Consider the following 20,511-nt stretch of genomic DNA (forward strand, 5'->3'; position numbering starts at 1 on the left):
CTGCTCTGAGCAGGGACGGACTGGGAATGAAAAAATGGCCCTGGACTTTTTGACTCAGACCGGCCGTTCAACCCCCCCCCCCCCCAGCAATACACCAGCCACCCACACAACCCACGCCACACTTTATGTAAACAAGTTTACTGAACAAAATGTATAACAATAACTTTTAGTAAAATAAAACAAGGGGAACGTGTTGCTCTTAGGAGGAGGCTGGCTAGAAAGAGGACATATTGGCGTAATGTCACTGGTAGCAAGAATCTCTGGAACCATCTGACCAGTAGAGACAGGAAGAAATGTGTCCTCTTAAAATAATGCAACAATTGGGGTGGCATCCTGGCTCTGACTCAATTTACATCTGTCAGATGCACTAGTTTTTTTTAACCTTTATTTAACTAGGCAAGTCATTTAAGAACAAATTCTTATTTTCAATGACGGCCTATCGGGGAACAGTGGGCAGAACGACAGATTCGTACCTTGTCAGCTCGGGGATTTGAACTTGCAACCTTCCGGTTACTAGTCCAACGCTCTAACCACTAGGCTACTATCCTCACCCCAGATGAGTAAATCATATAAATGAGTATAATATTATAACAATAAAATGTATTTATTTTATTTTGTTACCTTTATTTAACTAAGCAAGTCAGTTAAGAACAAATTCTTATTTTCAATGACGGCCTAGGAACAGAAATACAAAGTATAATGTTAATATAATAGTACAATGTTAGTATAATATGAATTTATTCATTATATAATTCATTATAATGTTAGTAATAATATTCATTATATAATGTTAGTAATAATATTCATTATATAATGTTAGTATAATATTCATTATATAATGTTAGTAATAATATTCATTATATAATGTTAGTAATAATATTCATTATATAATGTTAGTAATAATATTCATTATATAATGTTAGTATAATATTCATTATATAATGTTAGTAATAATATTCATTATATAATGTTAGTAATAATATTCATTATATAATGTTAGTATAATATTCATTATATAATGTTAGTAATAATATTCATTATATAATGTTAGTAATAATATTCATTATATAATGTTAGTAATAATATTCATTATATAATGTTAGTATAATATTCATTATATAATGTTAGTATAATATTCATTATATAATGTTAGTATCATATTCATTTATTAATTATATGTTAGTATGTTCATATAATAGGACACCACTAGAATGATATTAATTCCAATTGGACAATGCAGCAGTTTAAGAAATTCACAACCAACATTTTACATTTTTCGTAGGTTTTGTTTCCGTCATTAAATCCTTGCGCAAGACAAATGGTCTACATCGGTGGTTAGTCTCCAGTTGGTTAGTACTTAGCATTAACTAGTCAGTTATCATAACCGTTCATGCATAACAATTGAGTTCAACGTTTGAATAATTTGTTATTTTTATATACATCCAGAATTTGTAAGTCGCTCTGGATAAGAGCGTCTGCTAAATGACTTAAATGTAAATGTATACATCCAGATGTCACCACGAAACAGAGATGGAAGCTGGGGGCCCAGGGGAAGTTCGAACGGACTGGACCAAATGTCATTGGCTGGGAGAGAGACTGACAGATGTAATGCCCAACGGCAGTGACACTCACCTGGCTCAGTCAGACACACAGTAATTGGTTCTTTTTATTTCAGCGGGGAGGCTGGGGTTATTTATATTTTGCATTGTATCGGCCCTAACTGTCAAACTGGATCCTATATAAAGTATTTTTCTTTTCGGTGACACACACACGCCAACCTGACGTCATAACAAAATGGCAGCCTCCTTGAGCCGGTTACACCACATTTCACTTCACGTTACAAACGTGGATAAAATAGCGTATGAACTTGTTTCTAAATTTAAGTTTAATTTATTTGTTGCGAGGTTGACGGAGAAGTCAAAACAGTTGGCTTTCAGGAAAGGAGCGGCAGTTTTCGTCGTCAATGAAAGACCATTGAATGGAGTAACACTATCGAGCAAGAGAGGGATTTCTCCTTCAGAATCGGAACCGGGATGGACGAACAACATTCAAACCGGGATAAAGAACGACAAGGATCCGAAATGTCTCTACGATGTCAACCCACACTATTCCGTCGACACCGCGTCTAACGTCTGTTTCGAAGTAGAAAACGTGGAAAGGTCATTCAAGTCCCTTCGCAACCTTGGCTGCGATTTCTTGGTGCCTCCGACAGAGGTGTGTGACGAGAAAGGGATTGTCACCTATTCAGTAGTCAAATCAATCGTGGGAAATGTGAACCACACGCTCATTGACACGAGTAAATACAAGGGGAGTTTCTTACCCGGGTTTCAGGAGGTTGAAAACGTGACGGAAAACGGCACACCGGTGTCTAATAGTACGGATTCTTCTTGTCCAGTCACTCATTTTGATCACATCACCTATGCCTGTCCGAGACGGTGCACACCGCAAGTGATGAGCTGGTATGAGAGGCACTTTGGCTTCCACAGGTTCTTCATTGACAGGTTAAGTGGCTTTTATTTTTTATGATTCTGCAATTTGAAAATAGTGAATTGTTAGATGATGAATGATCATGCATCTCAATACAAACGGATGCAGTGAATGTAATATGAATGAAAGTTACTATAACTTATTGTGAGTATAGAATTTTTTTGTTTTGGTTGGGCACCAGACCTGTTAGTGCTGTCATGCCACTCTGTGTCATAAGCCAAACATGTGGAATGATGGCACAAACTGGGTTTGGTACCCAGGCTACGCTATAAGGATAAACCATGTAATTAGGCATTTTTAATACTAATTAAATAGCATGTCTATGGGATCAACTATGAAGACTAATAGATGCTCTTTCTGTAAGTGTTTTTCTCCATCTTTTTACAAATGTCTCACCTGGGACAATAAATAAATGTATTCTGTCTGTTTCCCTTAGTAATGAGGATGTGGACGAGGGCTATGTTCTGAACACGGAGGGCATTGGACTGCGTCTCACAGCCATGGAGTATTGGAAATGCAGCCAAACCGGAATCAAGCTTCCCTTCACAGATGACAAGCAACCGGACTGCAAGTTTGTCATCGCGGAGTCGCTGCCTGACCAAGGTCATCACTTTCAGAGAGTTATACCGCTCATTTCTTAAAATGTTTTTTTTCTTTCTGTGCTTCCTCAAATCCTCTCTCTTCCTCTTTCTCACCTGTTTTGGAAGAGAAGGTCAAAGGTCCCTCATCTTCAATAGGATTTGAGGAGGTTAGGAGTAGAGGTTGACACGGGAATGAAAATTGAGTTAACCCCCCCCTGTACTGCCCTGATCCGGCAACAGTTCTATAACCCCAGAACTTTCCTGTCCCTTCCTGATTAAAGTCCGTCCCGTGCGCAGAAATAGGCTATTATGTTTAAAGAACTATTACAAATAATGTAATATTGCGACTGTGATATGTGGTTGTATTGTCTAATTGTAGTTAAATGTTTTGACTGTAGGTGTAACAGTTTTGCTTCCGTCCCACTCATCGCCCCTACCTGGACTCGAACCAGGGACCCTCTGCACACATCGACAACTGACACCCACAAAGCACCTGTCGCGCCACAAAATCCGCGGCCCTTGCCGAGCAAAGGGGAAACAACTACTTCAAGGTCTCTCAGAGCGAGTGATGTCACCGATTGAAACGCTATTAGCGCGCACCACCGCTAACTAGCTAGCCGTTTCACATCGGTTACATAGGCCTAAATCTCTCTGGATGAGAACGTATTCTAATGGATTTAAATAGATGGATGAGGACAGCGCCCCCTGCAGGATGGTCTGTTCACTACTAGTGTAAATCTATAGCCTACATCTGAGCACATGTTAACATTTACATCGTCAACCTAAAATAAAATAAAAACAACAACACCTGAGCCGACAGTACAAGTCGATCTATTTTTGTTTCATTCTTCACCTCAAATGTCACGGGGGTTTAGTTAAATAACGCAAACAATTGGCCTTGATGGTAAGGTAGTGGGGGGTTTAGCTATGCTGCTTGGGCTTGATGGTAAAGTAGTTGGGGGGTTTAGCTATGCTGCTTGATGGTAAGGTAGTTGGGGGTTTAGCTATGCTGCTTCAGGCTGCTTGGGCTTGATGGTAAGGTAGTGGGGGGTTTAGCTATGCTGCTTCAGGCTGCTTGGGCTTGATGGTAAGGTAGTGGGGGTTTAGCTATGCTGCTTGGGCTTGATGGTAAGGAAGTTGGGGGGTTTAGCTATGCTGCTTGGGCTTGATGGTAAGGTAGTGGGGGGTTTAGCTATGCTGCTTGGGCTTGATTGTAAAGTAGTTGGGGGTTTAGCTATGCTGCTTGGGCTTGATGGTAAGGTAGTTGGGGGGTTTAGCTATGCTGCTTGGGCTTGATGGTAAGGTAGTGGGGGGTTTAGCTATGCTGCTTGGGCTTGATTGTAAAGTAGTTGGGGGTTTAGCTATGCTGCTTGGACTTGATGGTAAAGTAGTTGGGGGTTTAGCTATGCTGCTTGGGCTTGATGGTAAGGTAGTTGGGGGTTTAGCTATGCTGCTTCAGGCTGCTTGGGCTTGATGGTAAAGTAGTTGGGGGTTTAGCCATGCTGCTTGGGATTGATGGTAAGGTAGTTGGGGGTTTAGCTATGCTGCTTCAGGCTGCTTGGGCTTGATGTTAAGGTAGTGGGGGGTTTAGCTATGCTGCTTGGGCTTGATGGTAAAGTAGTTGGGGGTTTAGCTATGCTGCTTGGGCTTGATGGTAAGGTAGTTGGGGTTTAGCTATGCTGCTTCAGGCTGCTTGGGCTTGATGGTAAGGTAGTGGGGGGTTTAGCTATGCTGCTTGGGCTTGATGGTAAAGTAGTTGGGGGTTTAGCTATGCTGCTTGGGCTTGATTGTAAAGTAGTTGGGGGTTTAGCTATGCTGCTTGGGCTTGATGGTAAAGTAGTTGGGGGTTTAGCTATGCTGCTTGGGCATGATGGTAAAGTAGTTGGGGGTTTAGCTATGCTGCTTGGGCTTGATGGTAAGGTAGTTGGGGGTTTAGCTATGCTGCTTCAGGCTGCTTGGGCTTGATGGTAAGGTAGTGGGGGGTTTAGCTATGCTGCTTGGGCTTGATGGTAAAGTAGTTGGGGGTTTAGCTATGCTCCTTGGGCTTGATTGTAAAGTAGTTGGGGGTTTGTTGGTAGACTATTTGATAAAACCTCAGCATTTAAACTTTTTTTTTTTTACAAGTCGTGTACTCTGAGTTGTCTTGACAACAAAGACACCAATCAAATTGAGCTTAAACGTTGTTCTTTCCTGATGGGACCTTGGCTGTAATGTTAGTGATGGGTCCTTGGCTGTGATGTTAGTGATGGGTCCTTGGCTGTGATGGGACCTTGGCTGTGATGTTAGTGATGGGTCCTTGGCTGTGATGGGTCCTTGGCTGTAATGTTAGTGATGGGTCCTTGGCTTTGATGGGACCTTGGCTGTGATGTTAGTGATGGGTCCTTGGCTGTGATGGGTCCTTGGCTGTAATGTTAGTGATGGGTCCTTGGCTGTAATGTTAGTGATGGGACCTTGGCTGTAATGTTAGTGATGGGTCCTTGGCTGTAATGTTAGTGATGGGTCCTTGGCTGTAATGTTAGTGATGGGTCCTTGGCTGTGATGTTAGTGATGGGTCCTTGGCTGTGATGGGACCTTGGATGTGATGTTAGTGATGGGTCCTTGGCTGTGATGTTAGTGATGGGTCCTTGGCTGTAATGTTAGTGATGGGACCTTGGCTGTAATGTTAGTGATGGGTCCTTGGCTTTGATGGGACCTTGGCTGTGATGTTAGTGATGGGTCCTTGGCTGTGATGGGACCTTGGATGTGATGTTAGTGATGGGTCCTTGGCTGTGATGTTAGTGATGGGTCCTTGGCTGTAATGTTAGTGATGGGACCTTGGCTGTGATGTTAGTGATGGGACGTTGGCTGTAATGTTAGTGATGGGTCCTTGGCTGTGATGTTAGTGATGGGACCTTGGCTGTGATGTTAGTGATGGGTCCTTGGTTGTGATGTTAGTGATGGGTCCTTGGCTGTAATGTTAGTGATGGGTCCTTGGCTGTGATGTTAGTGATGGGTCCTTGGCTGTGATGTTAGTGATGGGTCCTTGGCTGTAATGTTAGTGATGGGTCCTTGGCTGTAATGTTAGTGATGGGACCTTGGCTGTGATGTTAGTGATGGGTCCTTGGCTGTGATGGGTCCTTGGCTGTAATGTTAGTGATGGGTCCTTGGCTGTAATGTTAGTGATGGGTCCTTGGCTGTGATGTTAGTGATGGGTCCTTGGCTGTGATGGGACCTTGGATGTGATGTTAGTGATGGGTCCTTGGCTGTGATGTTAGTGATGGGTCCTTGGCTGTAATGTTAGTGATGGGACATTGGCTGTGATGTTAGTGATGGGACCTTGGCTGTAATGTTAGTGATGGGTCCTTGGCTGTGATGTTAGTGATGGGACCTTGGCTGTGATGTTAGTGATGGGTCCTTGGTTGTGATGTTAGTGATGGGTCCTTGGCTGTAATGTTAGTGATGGGTCCTTGGCTGTGATGTTAGTGATGGGACCTTGGCTGTGATGTTAGTGATGGGTCCTTGGCTGTAATGTTAGTGATGGGTCCTTTGCTGTAATGTTAGTGATGGGTCCTTGGCTGTAATGTTAGTGATGGGACCTTAGCTGTGATGTTAGTGATGGGTCCTTGGCTGTGATGTTAGTGATGGGACCTTGGCTGTGATGTTAGTGATGGGTCCTTGGTTGTGATGTTAGTGATGGGTCCTTGGCTGTAATGTTAGTGATGGGTCCTTGGCTGTGATGTTAGTGATGGGTCCTTGGCTGTGATGGGACCTTGGCTGTGATGTTAGTGATGGGTCCTTGGCTGTGATGGGTCCTTGGCTGTAATGTTAGTGATGGGTCCTTGGCTTTGATGGGACCTTGGCTGTGATGTTAGTGATGGGTCCTTGGCTGTGATGGGTCCTTGGCTGTAATGTTAGTGATGGGTCCTTGGCTGTAATGTTAGTGATGGGACCTTGGCTGTAATGTTAGTGATGGGTCCTTGGCTGTGATGTTAGTGATGGGTCCTTGGCTGTGATGTTAGTGATGGGTCCTTGGCTGTGATGGGTCCTTGGCTGTAATGTTAGTGATGGGTCCTTGGCTGTAATGTTAGTGATGGGTCCTTGGCTGTAATGTTAGTGATGGGTCCTTGGCTGTGATGTTAGTGATGGGTCCTTGGCTGTGATGGGACCTTGGATGTGATGTTAGTGATGGGTCCTTGGCTGTAATGTTAGTGATGGGACCTTGGCTGTAATGTTAGTGATGGGTCCTTGGCTTTGATGGGACCTTGGCTGTGATGTTAGTGATGGGTCCTTGGCTGTGATGGGACCTTGGATGTGATGTTAGTGATGGGTCCTTGGCTGTGATGTTAGTGATGGGTCCTTGGCTGTAATGTTAGTGATGGGACCTTGGCTGTGATGTTAGTGATGGGGCGTTGGCTGTAATGTTAGTGATGGGTCCTTGGCTGTGATGTTAGTGATGGGACCTTGGCTGTGATGTTAGTGATGGGTCCTTGGTTGTGATGTTAGTGATGGGTCCTTGGCTGTAATGTTAGTGATGGGTCCTTGGCTGTGATGTTAGTGATGGGTCCTTGGCTGTGATGTTAGTGATGGGTCCTTGGCTGTAATGTTAGTGATGGGTCCTTGGCTGTAATGTTAGTGATGGGACCTTGGCTGTGATGTTAGTGATGGGTCCTTGGCTGTGATGGGTCCTTGGCTGTAATGTTAGTGATGGGTCCTTGGCTGTAATGTTAGTGATGGGTCCTTGGCTGTGATGTTAGTGATGGGTCCTTGGCTGTGATGGGACCTTGGATGTGATGTTAGTGATGGGTCCTTGGCTGTGATGTTAGTGATGGGTAATTGGCTGTAATGTTAGTGATGGGACATTGGCTGTGATGTTAGTGATGGGACCTTGGCTGTAATGTTAGTGATGGGTCCTTGGCTGTGATGTTAGTGATGGGACCTTGGCTGTGATGTTAGTGATGGGTCCTTGGTTGTGATGTTAGTGATGGGTCCTTGGCTGTAATGTTAGTGATGGGTCCTTGGCTGTGATGTTAGTGATGGGACCTTGGCTGTGATGTTAGTGATGGGTCCTTGGCTGTAATGTTAGTGATGGGTCCTTTGCTGTAATGTTAGTGATGGGTCCTTGGCTGTAATGTTAGTGATGGGACCTTAGCTGTGATGTTAGTGATGGGTCCTTGGCTGTGATGTTAGTGATGGGACCTTGGCTGTGATGTTAGTGATGGGTCCTTGGTTGTGATGTTAGTGATGGGTCCTTGGCTGTAATGTTAGTGATGGGTCCTTGGCTGTGATGTTAGTGATGGGACCTTGGCTGTGATGTTAGTGATGGGTCCTTGGCTGTAATGTTAGTGATGGGTCCTTTGCTGTAATGTTAGTGATGGGTCCTTGGCTGTAATGTTAGTGATGGGACCTTGGCTGTGATGTTAGTGATGGGTCCTTGGCTGTGATGTTAGTGATGGGACCTTGGCTGTGATGTTAGTGATGGGACCTTGGCTGTGATGTTAGTGATGGGACCTTGGCTGTGATGTTAGTGATGGGACCTTGGCTGTGATGTTAGTGATGGGTCCTTGGCTGTGATGTTAGTGATGGGTCCTTGGCTGTAATGTTAGTGATGGGTCCTTGGCTGTAATGTTAGTGATGGGTCCTTGGCTGTAATGTTAGTGATGGGACCTTGGCTGTGATGTTAGTGATGGGTACTTGGCTGTGATGTTAGTGATGGGTCCTTGGCTGTAATGTTAGTGATGGGTCCTTGGCTGTGATGTTAGTGATGGGTACTTGGCTGTGATGTTAGTGATGGGTCCTTGGCTGTAATGTTAGTGATGGGTCCTTGGCTGTAATGTTAGTGATGGGTCCTTGGCTGTGATGTTAGTGATGGGTCCTTGGCTGTGATGTTAGTGATGGGACCTTGGCTGTGATGTTAGTGATGGGACCTTGGCTGTGATGTTAGTGATGGGACCTTGGCTGTGATGTTAGTGATGGGTCCTTGGCTGTGATGTTAGTGATGGGTCCTTGGCTGTAATGTTAGTGATGGGTCCTTGGCTGTAATGTTAGTGATGGGTCCTTGGCTGTAATGTTAGTGATGGGACCTTGGCTGTGATGTTAGTGATGGGTCCTTGGCTGTGATGTTAGTGATGGGTCCTTGGCTGTGATGGGACCTTGGCTGTGATGGGACCTTGGATGTGATGTTAGTGATGGGTCCTTGGCTGTGATGTTAGTGATGGGTCCTTGGCTGTGATGGGTCCTTGGCTGTGATGTTAGTGATGGGACCTTGGCTGTAATGTCAGTGATGGGTCCTTGGCTGTAATGTTAGTGATGGGTCCTTGGCTGTAATGTTAGTGATGGGACCTTGGCTGTGATGTTAGTGATGGGTACTTGGCTGTGATGTTAGTGATGGGTCCTTGGCTGTAATGTTAGTGATGGGTCCTTGGCTGTAATGTTAGTGATGGGACCTTGGCTGTGATGTTAGTGATGGGTCCTTGGCTGTGATGTTAGTGATGGGTCCTTGGCTGTGATGTTAGTGATGGGTCCTTGGCTGTGATGGGACCTTGGCTGTAATGTTAGTGATGGGTCCTTGGCTGTAATGTTAGTGATGGGTCCTTGGCTGTGATGTTAGTGATGGGACCTTGGCTGTGATGTTAGTGATGGGTCCTTGGCTGTAATGTTAGTGATGGGTCCTTTGCTGTAATGTTAGTGATGGGTCCTTGGCTGTAATGTTAGTGATGGGACCTTAGCTGTGATGTTAGTGATGGGTCCTTGGCTGTGATGTTAGTGATGGGACCTTGGCTGTGATGTTAGTGATGGGTCCTTGGTTGTGATGTTAGTGATGGGTCCTTGGCTGTAATGTTAGTGATGGGTCCTTGGCTGTGATGTTAGTGATGGGTCCTTGGCTGTGATGGGACCTTGGCTGTGATGTTAGTGATGGGTCCTTGGCTGTGATGGGTCCTTGGCTGTAATGTTAGTGATGGGTCCTTGGCTTTGATGGGACCTTGGCTGTGATGTTAGTGATGGGTCCTTGGCTGTGATGGGTCCTTGGCTGTAATGTTAGTGATGGGTCCTTGGCTGTAATGTTAGTGATGGGACCTTGGCTGTAATGTTAGTGATGGGTCCTTGGCTGTGATGTTAGTGATGGGTCCTTGGCTGTGATGTTAGTGATGGGTCCTTGGCTGTGATGGGTCCTTGGCTGTAATGTTAGTGATGGGTCCTTGGCTGTAATGTTAGTGATGGGTCCTTGGCTGTAATGTTAGTGATGGGTCCTTGGCTGTGATGTTAGTGATGGGTCCTTGGCTGTGATGGGACCTTGGATGTGATGTTAGTGATGGGTCCTTGGCTGTAATGTTAGTGATGGGACCTTGGCTGTAATGTTAGTGATGGGTCCTTGGCTTTGATGGGACCTTGGCTGTGATGTTAGTGATGGGTCCTTGGCTGTGATGGGACCTTGGATGTGATGTTAGTGATGGGTCCTTGGCTGTGATGTTAGTGATGGGTCCTTGGCTGTAATGTTAGTGATGGGACCTTGGCTGTGATGTTAGTGATGGGACGTTGGCTGTAATGTTAGTGATGGGTCCTTGGCTGTGATGTTAGTGATGGGACCTTGGCTGTGATGTTAGTGATGGGTCCTTGGTTGTGATGTTAGTGATGGGTCCTTGGCTGTAATGTTAGTGATGGGTCCTTGGCTGTGATGTTAGTGATGGGTCCTTGGCTGTGATGTTAGTGATGGGTCCTTGGCTGTAATGTTAGTGATGGGTCCTTGGCTGTAATGTTAGTGATGGGACCTTGGCTGTGATGTTAGTGATGGGTCCTTGGCTGTGATGGGTCCTTGGCTGTAATGTTAGTGATGGGTCCTTGGCTGTAATGTTAGTGATGGGTCCTTGGCTGTGATGTTAGTGATGGGTCCTTGGCTGTGATGGGACCTTGGATGTGATGTTAGTGATGGGTCCTTGGCTGTGATGTTAGTGATGGGTAATTGGCTGTAATGTTAGTGATGGGACATTGGCTGTGATGTTAGTGATGGGACCTTGGCTGTAATGTTAGTGATGGGTCCTTGGCTGTGATGTTAGTGATGGGACCTTGGCTGTGATGTTAGTGATGGGTCCTTGGTTGTGATGTTAGTGATGGGTCCTTGGCTGTAATGTTAGTGATGGGTCCTTGGCTGTGATGTTAGTGATGGGACCTTGGCTGTGATGTTAGTGATGGGTCCTTGGCTGTAATGTTAGTGATGGGTCCTTTGCTGTAATGTTAGTGATGGGTCCTTGGCTGTAATGTTAGTGATGGGACCTTAGCTGTGATGTTAGTGATGGGTCCTTGGCTGTGATGTTAGTGATGGGACCTTGGCTGTGATGTTAGTGATGGGTCCTTGGTTGTGATGTTAGTGATGGGTCCTTGGCTGTAATGTTAGTGATGGGTCCTTGGCTGTGATGTTAGTGATGGGACCTTGGCTGTGATGTTAGTGATGGGTCCTTGGCTGTAATGTTAGTGATGGGTCCTTTGCTGTAATGTTAGTGATGGGTCCTTGGCTGTAATGTTAGTGATGGGACCTTGGCTGTGATGTTAGTGATGGGTCCTTGGCTGTGATGTTAGTGATGGGACCTTGGCTGTGATGTTAGTGATGGGACCTTGGCTGTGATGTTAGTGATGGGACCTTGGCTGTGATGTTAGTGATGGGACCTTGGCTGTGATGTTAGTGATGGGTCCTTGGCTGTGATGTTAGTGATGGGTCCTTGGCTGTAATGTTAGTGATGGGTCCTTGGCTGTAATGTTAGTGATGGGTCCTTGGCTGTAATGTTAGTGATGGGACCTTGGCTGTGATGTTAGTGATGGGTACTTGGCTGTGATGTTAGTGATGGGTCCTTGGCTGTAATGTTAGTGATGGGTCCTTGGCTGTGATGTTAGTGATGGGTACTTGGCTGTGATGTTAGTGATGGGTCCTTGGCTGTAATGTTAGTGATGGGTCCTTGGCTGTAATGTTAGTGATGGGTCCTTGGCTGTGATGTTAGTGATGGGTACTTGGCTGTGATGTTAGTGATGGGTCCTTGGCTGTAATGTTAGTGATGGGTCCTTGGCTGTAATGTTAGTGATGGGACCTTGGCTGTGATGTTAGTGATGGGTCCTTGGCTGTGATGTTAGTGATGGGACCTTGGCTGTGATGTTAGTGATGGGTCCTTGGCTGTGATGTTAGTGATGGGACCTTGGCTGTGATGTTAGTGATGGGACCTTGGCTGTGATGTTAGTGATGGGACCTTGGCTGTGATGTTAGTGATGGGTCCTTGGCTGTGATGTTAGTGATGGGTCCTTGGCTGTAATGTTAGTGATGGGTCCTTGGCTGTAATGTTAGTGATGGGTCCTTGGCTGTAATGTTAGTGATGGGACCTTGGCTGTGATGTTAGTGATGGGTCCTTGGCTGTGATGTTAGTGATGGGTCCTTGGCTGTGATGGGACCTTGGCTGTGATGGGACCTTGGATGTGATGTTAGTGATGGGTCCTTGGCTGTGATGTTAGTGATGGGTCCTTGGCTGTGATGGGTCCTTGGCTGTGATGTTAGTGATGGGACCTTGGCTGTAATGTCAGTGATGGGTCCTTGGCTGTAATGTTAGTGATGGGTCCTTGGCTGTAATGTTAGTGATGGGACCTTGGCTGTGATGTTAGTGATGGGTACTTGGCTGTGATGTTAGTGATGGGTCCTTGGCTGTAATGTTAGTGATGGGTCCTTGGCTGTAATGTTAGTGATGGGACCTTGGCTGTGATGTTAGTGATGGGTCCTTGGCTGTGATGTTAGTGATGGGTCCTTGGCTGTGATGGGACCTTGGCTGTGATGTTAGTGATGGGACCTTGGCTGTGATGTTAGTGATGGGACCTTGGATGTGATGTTAGTGATGGGTCCTTGGCTGTGATGGGTCCTTGGCTGTGATGTTAGTGATGGGTCCTTGGCTGTGATGGGTCCTTGGCTGTGATGTTAGTGATGGGTCCTTGGCTGTGATGTTAGTGATGGGTCCTTGGCTGTGATGGGTCCTTGGCTGTGATGTTAGTGATGGGACCTTGGCTGTGATGTTAGTGATGGGACCTTGGCTGTGATGTTAGTGATGGGTCCTTGGCTGTGATGTTAGTGATGGGTCCTTGGCTGTGATGGGTCCTTGGCTGTGATGGGTCCTTGGCTGTGATGTTAGTGATGGGACCTTGGATGTGATGTTAGTGATGGGTCCTTGGCTGTGATGGGTCCTTGGCTGTAATGTTAGTGATGGGTCCTTGGCTGTAATGTTAGTGAAGGGTCCTTGGCTGTGATGTTAGTGATGGGTCCTTGGCTGTGATGTTAGTGATGGGTCCTTGGCTGTGATGTTAGTGATGGGTCCTTGGCTGTGATGTTAGTGATGGGTCCTTGGCTGTGATGTTAGTGATGGGTCCTTTGCTGTAATGTTAGTGATGGGTCCTTGGCTGTGATGTTAGTGATGGGTCCTTGGCTGTGATGTTAGTGATGGGTCCTTGGCTGTAATGTTAGTGATGGGTCCTTGGCTGTGATGGGTCCTTGGCTGTGATGTTAGTGATGGGTCCTTGGCTGTGATGTTAGTGATGGGTCCTTGGCTGTGATGGGACCTTGGCTGTGACGTTAGTGATGGGACCTTTGATGTGATGTTAGTGATGGGTCCTTGGCTGTGATGGGTCCTTGGCTGTGATGTTAGTGATGGGTCCTTGGCTGTGATGGGTCCTTGGCTGTGATGTTAGTGATGGGTCCTTGGCTGTGATGTTAGTGATGGGTCCTTGGCTGTGATGGGTCCTTGGCTGTGATGTTAGTGATGGGACCTTGGCTGTGATGTTAGTGATGGGACCTTGGCTGTGATGTTAGTGATGGGACCTTGGCTGTGATGTTAGTGATGGGTCCTTGGCTGTGATGTTAGTGATGGGTCCTTGGCTGTGATGTTAGTGATGGGTCCTTTGCTGTAATGTTAGTGATGGGTCCTTGGCTGTGATGTTAGTGATGGGTCCTTTGCTGTAATGTTAGTGATGGGTCCTTGGCTGTGATGTTAGTGATGGGTCCTTGGCTGTGATGTTAGTGATGGGTCCTTTGCTGTAATGTTAGTGATGGGTCCTTGGCTGTAATGTTAGTGATGGGTCCTTGGCTGTGATGTTAGTGATGGGTCCTTGGCTGTAATGTTAGTGATGGGTACTTGGCTGTGATGTTAGTGATGGGTCCTTGGCTGTAATGTTAGTGATGGGACCTTGGCTGTAATGTTAGTGATGGGACCTTGGCTGTAATGTTAGTGATGGGTCCTTGGCTGTGATGTTAGTGATGGGTCCTTGGCTGTGATGTTAGTGATGGGTCCTTGGCTGTGATGTTAGTGATGGGTCCTTGGCTGTGATGGGACCTTGGATGTGATGTTAGTGATGGGACCTTGGATGTGATTTTAGTGATGGGTCCTTGGCTGTAATGTTAGTGATGGGTCCTTGGCTGTGATGTTAGTGATGGGACCTAGGCTGTGATGTTAGTGATGGGACCTTGGATGTGATGTTAGTGATGGGTCCTTGGCTGTGATGGGTCCTTGGCTGTAATGTTAGTGATGGGTCCTTGGCTGTAATGTTAGTGATGGGTCCTTGGCTGTAATGTTAGTGATGGGTCCTTGGCTGTAATGTTAGTGATGGGGTCCTTGGCTGTGATGTTAGTGATGGGTCCTTGGCTGTGATGTTAGTGATGGGTCCTTGGCTGTGATGTTAGTGATGGGTCCTTTGCTGTGATGTTAGTGATGGGTCCTTGGCTGTGATGTTAGTGATGGGTCCTTGGCTGTGATGTTAGTGATGGGTCCTTTGCTGTAATGTTAGTGATGGGTCCTTGGCTGTAATGTTAGTGATGGGTCCTTGGCTGTGATGTTAGTGATGGGTCCTTGGCTGTGATGTTAGTGATGGGTCCTTGGCTGTAATGTTAGTGATGGGTCCTTGGCTGTGATGTTAGTGATGGGTCCTTGGCTGTGATGGGTCCTTGGCTGTAATGTTAGTGATGGGACCTTGGCTGTAATGTTAGTGATGGGTCCTTTGCTGTGATGTTAGTGATGGGTCCTTGGCTGTGATGTTAGTGATGGGTCCTTGGCTGTGATGTTAGTGATGGGTCCTTGGCTGTGATGGGTCCTTGGCTGTGATGTTAGTGATGGGTCCTTGGCTGTGATGTTAGTGATGGGACCTTGGATGTGATGTTAGTGATGGGTCCTTGGCTGTGATGGGACCTTGGATGTGATGTTAGTGATGGGACCTTGGATGTGATTTTAGTGATGGGTCCTTGGCTGTAATGTTAGTGATGGGTCCTTGGCTGTGATGTTAGTGATGGGACCTTGGCTGTGATGTTAGTGATGGGACCTTGGATGTGATGTTAGTGATGGGTCCTTGGCTGTGATGGGTCCTTGGCTGTAATGTTAGTGATGGGTCCTTGGCTGTAATGTTAGTGAAGGGTCCTTGGCTGTGATGTTAGTGATGGGTCCTTGGCTGTGATGTTAGTGATGGGTCCTTGGCTGTGATGTTAGTGATGGGTCCTTGGCTGTGATGTTAGTGATGGGTCCTTGGCTGTGATGTTAGTGATGGGTCCTTTGCTGTAATGTTAGTGATGGGTCCTTGGCTGTGATGTTAGTGATGGGTCCTTGGCTGTGATGTTAGTGATGGGTCCTTGGCTGTAATGTTAGTGATGGGTCCTTGGCTGTGATGGGTCCTTGGCTGTGATGTTAGTGATGGGTCCTTGGCTGTGATGTTAGTGATGGGTCCTTGGCTGTGATGTTAGTGATGGGTCCTTGGCTGTGATGTTAGTGATGGGTCCTTGGCTGTAATGTTAGTGATGGGTCCTTGGCTGTGATGGGTCCTTGGCTGTGATGTTAGTGATGGGTCCTTAGCTGTGATGTTAGTGATGGGTCCTTGGCTGTAATGTTAGTGATGGGACCTTGGCTGTGATGTTAGTGATGGGACCTTGGATGTGATGTTAGTGATGGGTCCTTGGCTGTGATGGGACCTTGGATGTGATGTTAGTGATGGGACCTTGGATGTGATGGGTCCTTGGCTGTGATGGGTCCTTGGCTGTAATGTTAGTGATGGGTCCTTGGCTGTAATGTTAGTGATGGTTCCTTGGCTGTGATGTTAGTGATGGGTCCTTGGCTGTGATGTTAGTGATGGGTCCTTGGCTGTGATGGGTCCTTGGCTGTGATGGGTCCTTGGCTGTGATGGGACCTTGGATGTGATGGGACCTTGGCTGTAATGTTAGTGATGGGACCTTGGCTGTAATGTTAGTGATGGGACCTTGGCTGTAATGTTAGTGATGGGTCCTTGGCTGTAATGTTAGTGATGGGTCCTTGGCTGTAATGTTAGTGATGGGTCCTTGGCTGTAATGTTAGTGATGGGTCCTTGGCTGTAATGTTAGTGATGGGTCCTTGGCTGTGATGTTAGTGATGGGTCCTTGGCTGTAATGTTAGTGATGGGTCCTTGGCTGTAATGTTAGTGATGGGTCCTTGGCTGTGATGTTAGTGATGGGTCCTTGGCTGTAATGTTAGTGATGGGACCTTGGCTGTGATGTTAGTGATGGGTCCTTGGCTGTGATGTTAGTGATGGGTCCTTGGCTGTGATGGGTCCTTGGCTGTGATGGGTCCTTGGCTGTGATGGGACCTTGGATGTGATGGGACCTTGGCTGTAATGTTAGTGATGGGACCTTGGCTGTAATGTTAGTGATGGGACCTTGGCTGTAATGTTAGTGATGGGTCCTCCTGTAATGTTAGTGATGGGTCCTTGGCTGTAATGTTAGTGATGGGTCCTTGGCTGTAATGTTAGTGATGGGTCCTTGGCTGTAATGTTAGTGATGGGTCCTTGGCTGTGATGTTAGTGATGGGTCCTTGGCTGTAATGTTAGTGATGGGTCCTTGGCTGTAATGTTAGTGATGGGTCCTTGGCTGTGATGTTAGTGATGGGTCCTTGGCTGTAATGTTAGTGATGGGACCTTGGCTGTGATGTTAGTGATGGGTCCTTGGCTGTAATGTTAGTGATGGGACCTTGGCTGCAACAAGGCATTGTTATTCCTCCATTGAAGACTTCATAATGTATCCTGGTAATGTCGGTTAGCATCTGAAGGAACCTAATGACTGACGCCAGAGTGAGCCGAGGGGGAAATTACCTTTTTATTTATTTTTTTTACTCAAATTACTACACTGTTGTTGTTTTGAAGAAATGCTCCACACATGACATAATTCTGCCCCGCAAAAAACTCAGTTTATAACTATTTGTATAGACTGTTGATCCTGTCCCGAAATGGACTCTAGAACTTTCCTACCGGAATCCGATGGGACCGGTAACATCCTGCCGGGTTTCCGGTGTCCTGTTTCCGGTGTCCTGTTTCCGGTGTCAACCTCTAGTTAGGAGAGGCGATGTGAGGAATACATGGATTGAGAGAAAGAGCCAATGCATTTACCCGTGACCAATTTTCATTATAATGAATTACCACCTGCCGAGACCTGAATGGTGTCTATCTCGGTCTGGATGGTGTCTATCTCGGTCTGAATGGTGTCTATCTCGGTCTGAATGGTGTCTGAATGGTGTCTCTCGGGAATGGTGTCTGTCTCGGTCTGAATGGTGTCTGTCTCGGTCTGAATGGTGTCTGTCTCGGTCTGAATGGTGTCTGTCTCGGTCTGAATGGTGTCTGTCTCGGTCTGAATGGTGTCTGTCTCGGTCTGAATGGTGTCTGTCTCGGTCTGAATGGCGTCTGTCTCGGTCTGAATGGCGTCTGTCTCGGTCTGAATGGCGTCTGTCTCGGTCTGAATGGCGTCTGTCTCGGTCTGAATGGCGTCTGTCTCGGTCTGAATGGCGTCTGTCTCGGTCTGAATGGCGTCTGTCTCGGTCTGAATGGCGTCTGTCTCGGTCTGAATGGCGTCTGTCTCGGTCTGAATGGCGTCTGTCTCGGGTCTGAATGGCTGTCTCGGTCTGAATGGCGTCTGTCTCGGTCTGAATGGCGTCTGTCTCGGTCTGAATGGCGTCTGTCTCGGTCTGAATGGCGTCTGTCTCGGTCTGAATGGCGTCTGAATGGCGTCTGTCTCGGTCTGGATGGCGTCTATCTCGGTCTGGATGGTGTCTATCTCGGTCTGAATGGTGTCTGTATGGTGTCTGTTTCAGGCAGGAACCAGGTGGACACCTTTCTGGAGCAGCACGGAGGCCCAGGGATCCAGCACATTGGATTGTACACACAGGACATAGTGTCCACAGCACAGACCATGGGCCGGGCAGGAGTCCACTTCTTCTCTCCTCCTCCTGCCTACTACACCGAGGTTTGTCTCACTCAGTCACCATAGTGTCCACAGCACAGACCATGGGCCGGGCAGGAGTCCACTTCTTCTCTCCTCCTCCTACCTACTACACCGAGGTTTGTCTCACTCAGTCACCATAGTGTCCACAGCACAGACCATGGGCCGGGCAGGAGTCCACTTCTTCTCTCCTCCTCCTGCCTACTACACGGAGGTTTGTCTCACTCAGTCACCATAGTGTCCACAGCACAGACCATGGGCCGGGCAGGAGTCCACTTCTTCTTCACTTCTCTCACGCATGTCCGTCCGTCTGTCTCTCAAGCATGTCCGTCCGTCTGTCTCACTCATGTCCGTCCGTCTGTCTCTAACTTGTGAATGAAACAGGTGTGTGAGATGCCCCAATGCATTGTGGTACATGGATCATTCAAAGGAACCCAAAAAGTCCTCTGTAGCTCTACATGCATCTACAGGAAGTTGTTTTCTGGAAGTATGAAGTTGTAGCGTCATTGAACACTACAGGAAATTGTTTACCGGAAGTAAGAAGTTGTAGCGTGATTGAACACGACAGGAAGTTGTTTTCTGGAAGTAGGAAGTTGTAGCGTGATTGAACACTGTTAGTGTTGTTGGTTGATTTCCTCTCCACTACGTTGAGGACGCGTCCCAGGTCTTACAGCTCCTTGGTGGGCATTTAGCATGTCAGCGAATCACATCGTACGACGAAGCCATCTGACGCCCGACTGCACAACGGGTGACGTGGCACGCAACCATTGGTTAATGAAACGCCTGCGCATCTAGTCAGGCAGGAAGTCGAACGTTATATCTACTACCACTGTGCTCGTTGACCCCTGTGTCTTGTCCTGTGGCAGGTGGGTAAGCAGCAGGAGATGGAGGACGCAGGTTACGACCCCCAGATGCTGTCTCAGCACAGCATCCTCCTGGACACAGACCTGCGCCAGGTCCAGACTGACCCGTCCTGTCAGACTACGGACACGCAGAAGAAAAGGTACCAGATTCATTAGCCTGTAGGTATCAAATGCTCCTTAAAGACTGTCGTGGGTTTTCAATATAGTACTTTATTTCAGCTCTGATGAGAACGCAGTATGTCTACTGCTCTGCTTCATCACAACACAGGGTGTAGAGGTCAGGGTGTAGAGGTCAGGGTGTAGAGGTCAGGGTGTAGAGACCGGTCAGTCAGAGTATAAATGTTTTCTAATGATGATCAGGAAGTGAGACACCTCTAAACAGATACCTGCTCCAGGCGTTCACCAAGCCCATCTTCTCATTCCCTCTAAACAGATACCTGCTCCAGGCGTTCACCAAGCCCATCTTCTCATTCCCAGATACCTACTCCAGGCATTCACCAAGCCCATCTTCTCATTCCCTCTAAACAGATACCTGCTCCAGGCGTTCACCAAGCCCATCTTCTCATTCCCAGATACCTGCTCCAGGCGTTCACCAAGCCCATCTTCTCATTCCCTCCAAACAGATACCTGCTCCAGGCGTTCACCAAGCCCATCTTCTCATTCCCTCTAAACAGATACCTGCTCCAGGCGTTCACCAAGCCCATCTTCTCATTCCCAGATACCTGCTCCAGGCGTTCACCAAGCCCATCTTCTCATTCCCTCTAAACAGATACCTGCTCCAGGCGTTCACCCATCTTCTCATTCCCTCTAAACAGATACCTGCTCCAGGCGTTCACCAAGCCCATCTTCTCAGAGGACACCTTTTTCCTGGAGCTGATAGAGAGGAGAGGTGCGTCAGGGTTCGGAGAGGGGAACATCCAAGCCCTGTGGAGGTCTGTCCAGGCATACATGGACACAGAGAGGGCAGAGACTGAGGCACAAGGAGAGAACACGACTCACAGAACATAACCCCAGAACACGACCCCAGAACCGAAGCACTGCCACAGCGCGTAACATTTTGCAGCGAACTCCTTCCTCCGCTACTCTTTGGTCTGTGAGGCTAAAATACACTGAGTTTTCCCGGGGAAGCTCTGGAGCGTCAAAGCTGTGGAGGGAAGGGGAAGCTGTGGCCCACCGGGGAAGCTGTGGGGCACTGGGGAAGGGGAAGCTGTGCCCCACCGGGAAAGCTCTGGAGCGCCAGGGAAGCTGTGGCGCGCCGGGGAATATGTGGCCCACTGGGGAAGGGGAGGCTGTGGAGGGAAGGGGAAGCTGTGGCCCACCGGGGAAGCTGTGGGGCACTGGGAAAGGGGAAGCTGTGGAGCACCGG

At 47.4% G+C, this 20,511-nt stretch overlaps 1 protein-coding gene across 3 annotated transcripts; it reads left to right on the forward strand.

Annotated features, from left to right (window-relative positions):
• Positions 1-1,608: 1,608 nt before the first annotated feature.
• On the forward strand, positions 1,609-20,511 carry LOC135559572 (4-hydroxyphenylpyruvate dioxygenase-like protein). 3 transcript variants are annotated; one of them, XM_065022901.1, is made up of 6 exons: positions 1,609-2,501; positions 2,924-3,090; positions 3,467-3,619; positions 18,155-18,306; positions 19,149-19,285; positions 19,528-19,954. In XM_065022901.1, the coding sequence occupies exons 1-6, from the start codon at positions 1,795-1,797 to the stop codon at positions 19,667-19,669; spliced, it is 1,458 nt and encodes a 485-aa protein (XP_064878973.1). In that variant the 5' UTR covers positions 1,609-1,794; the 3' UTR covers positions 19,670-19,954. The 3 variants fall into 3 exon arrangements, with proteins under 3 accessions (XP_064878973.1, XP_064878972.1, XP_064878974.1); XM_065022900.1 differs by lacking the exon at positions 19,528-19,954 and adding an exon at positions 19,961-20,511 and having other exon boundaries at positions 1,654-2,501; XM_065022902.1 differs by lacking the exons at positions 3,467-3,619; positions 19,528-19,954 and adding an exon at positions 19,961-20,508 and having other exon boundaries at positions 1,665-2,501.

This window comes from Oncorhynchus nerka, linkage group LG10 (genome assembly GCF_034236695.1).
Source record: "Oncorhynchus nerka isolate Pitt River linkage group LG10, Oner_Uvic_2.0, whole genome shotgun sequence".
NCBI classification, from domain to species: Eukaryota; Metazoa; Chordata; class Actinopteri; order Salmoniformes; family Salmonidae; genus Oncorhynchus; species Oncorhynchus nerka.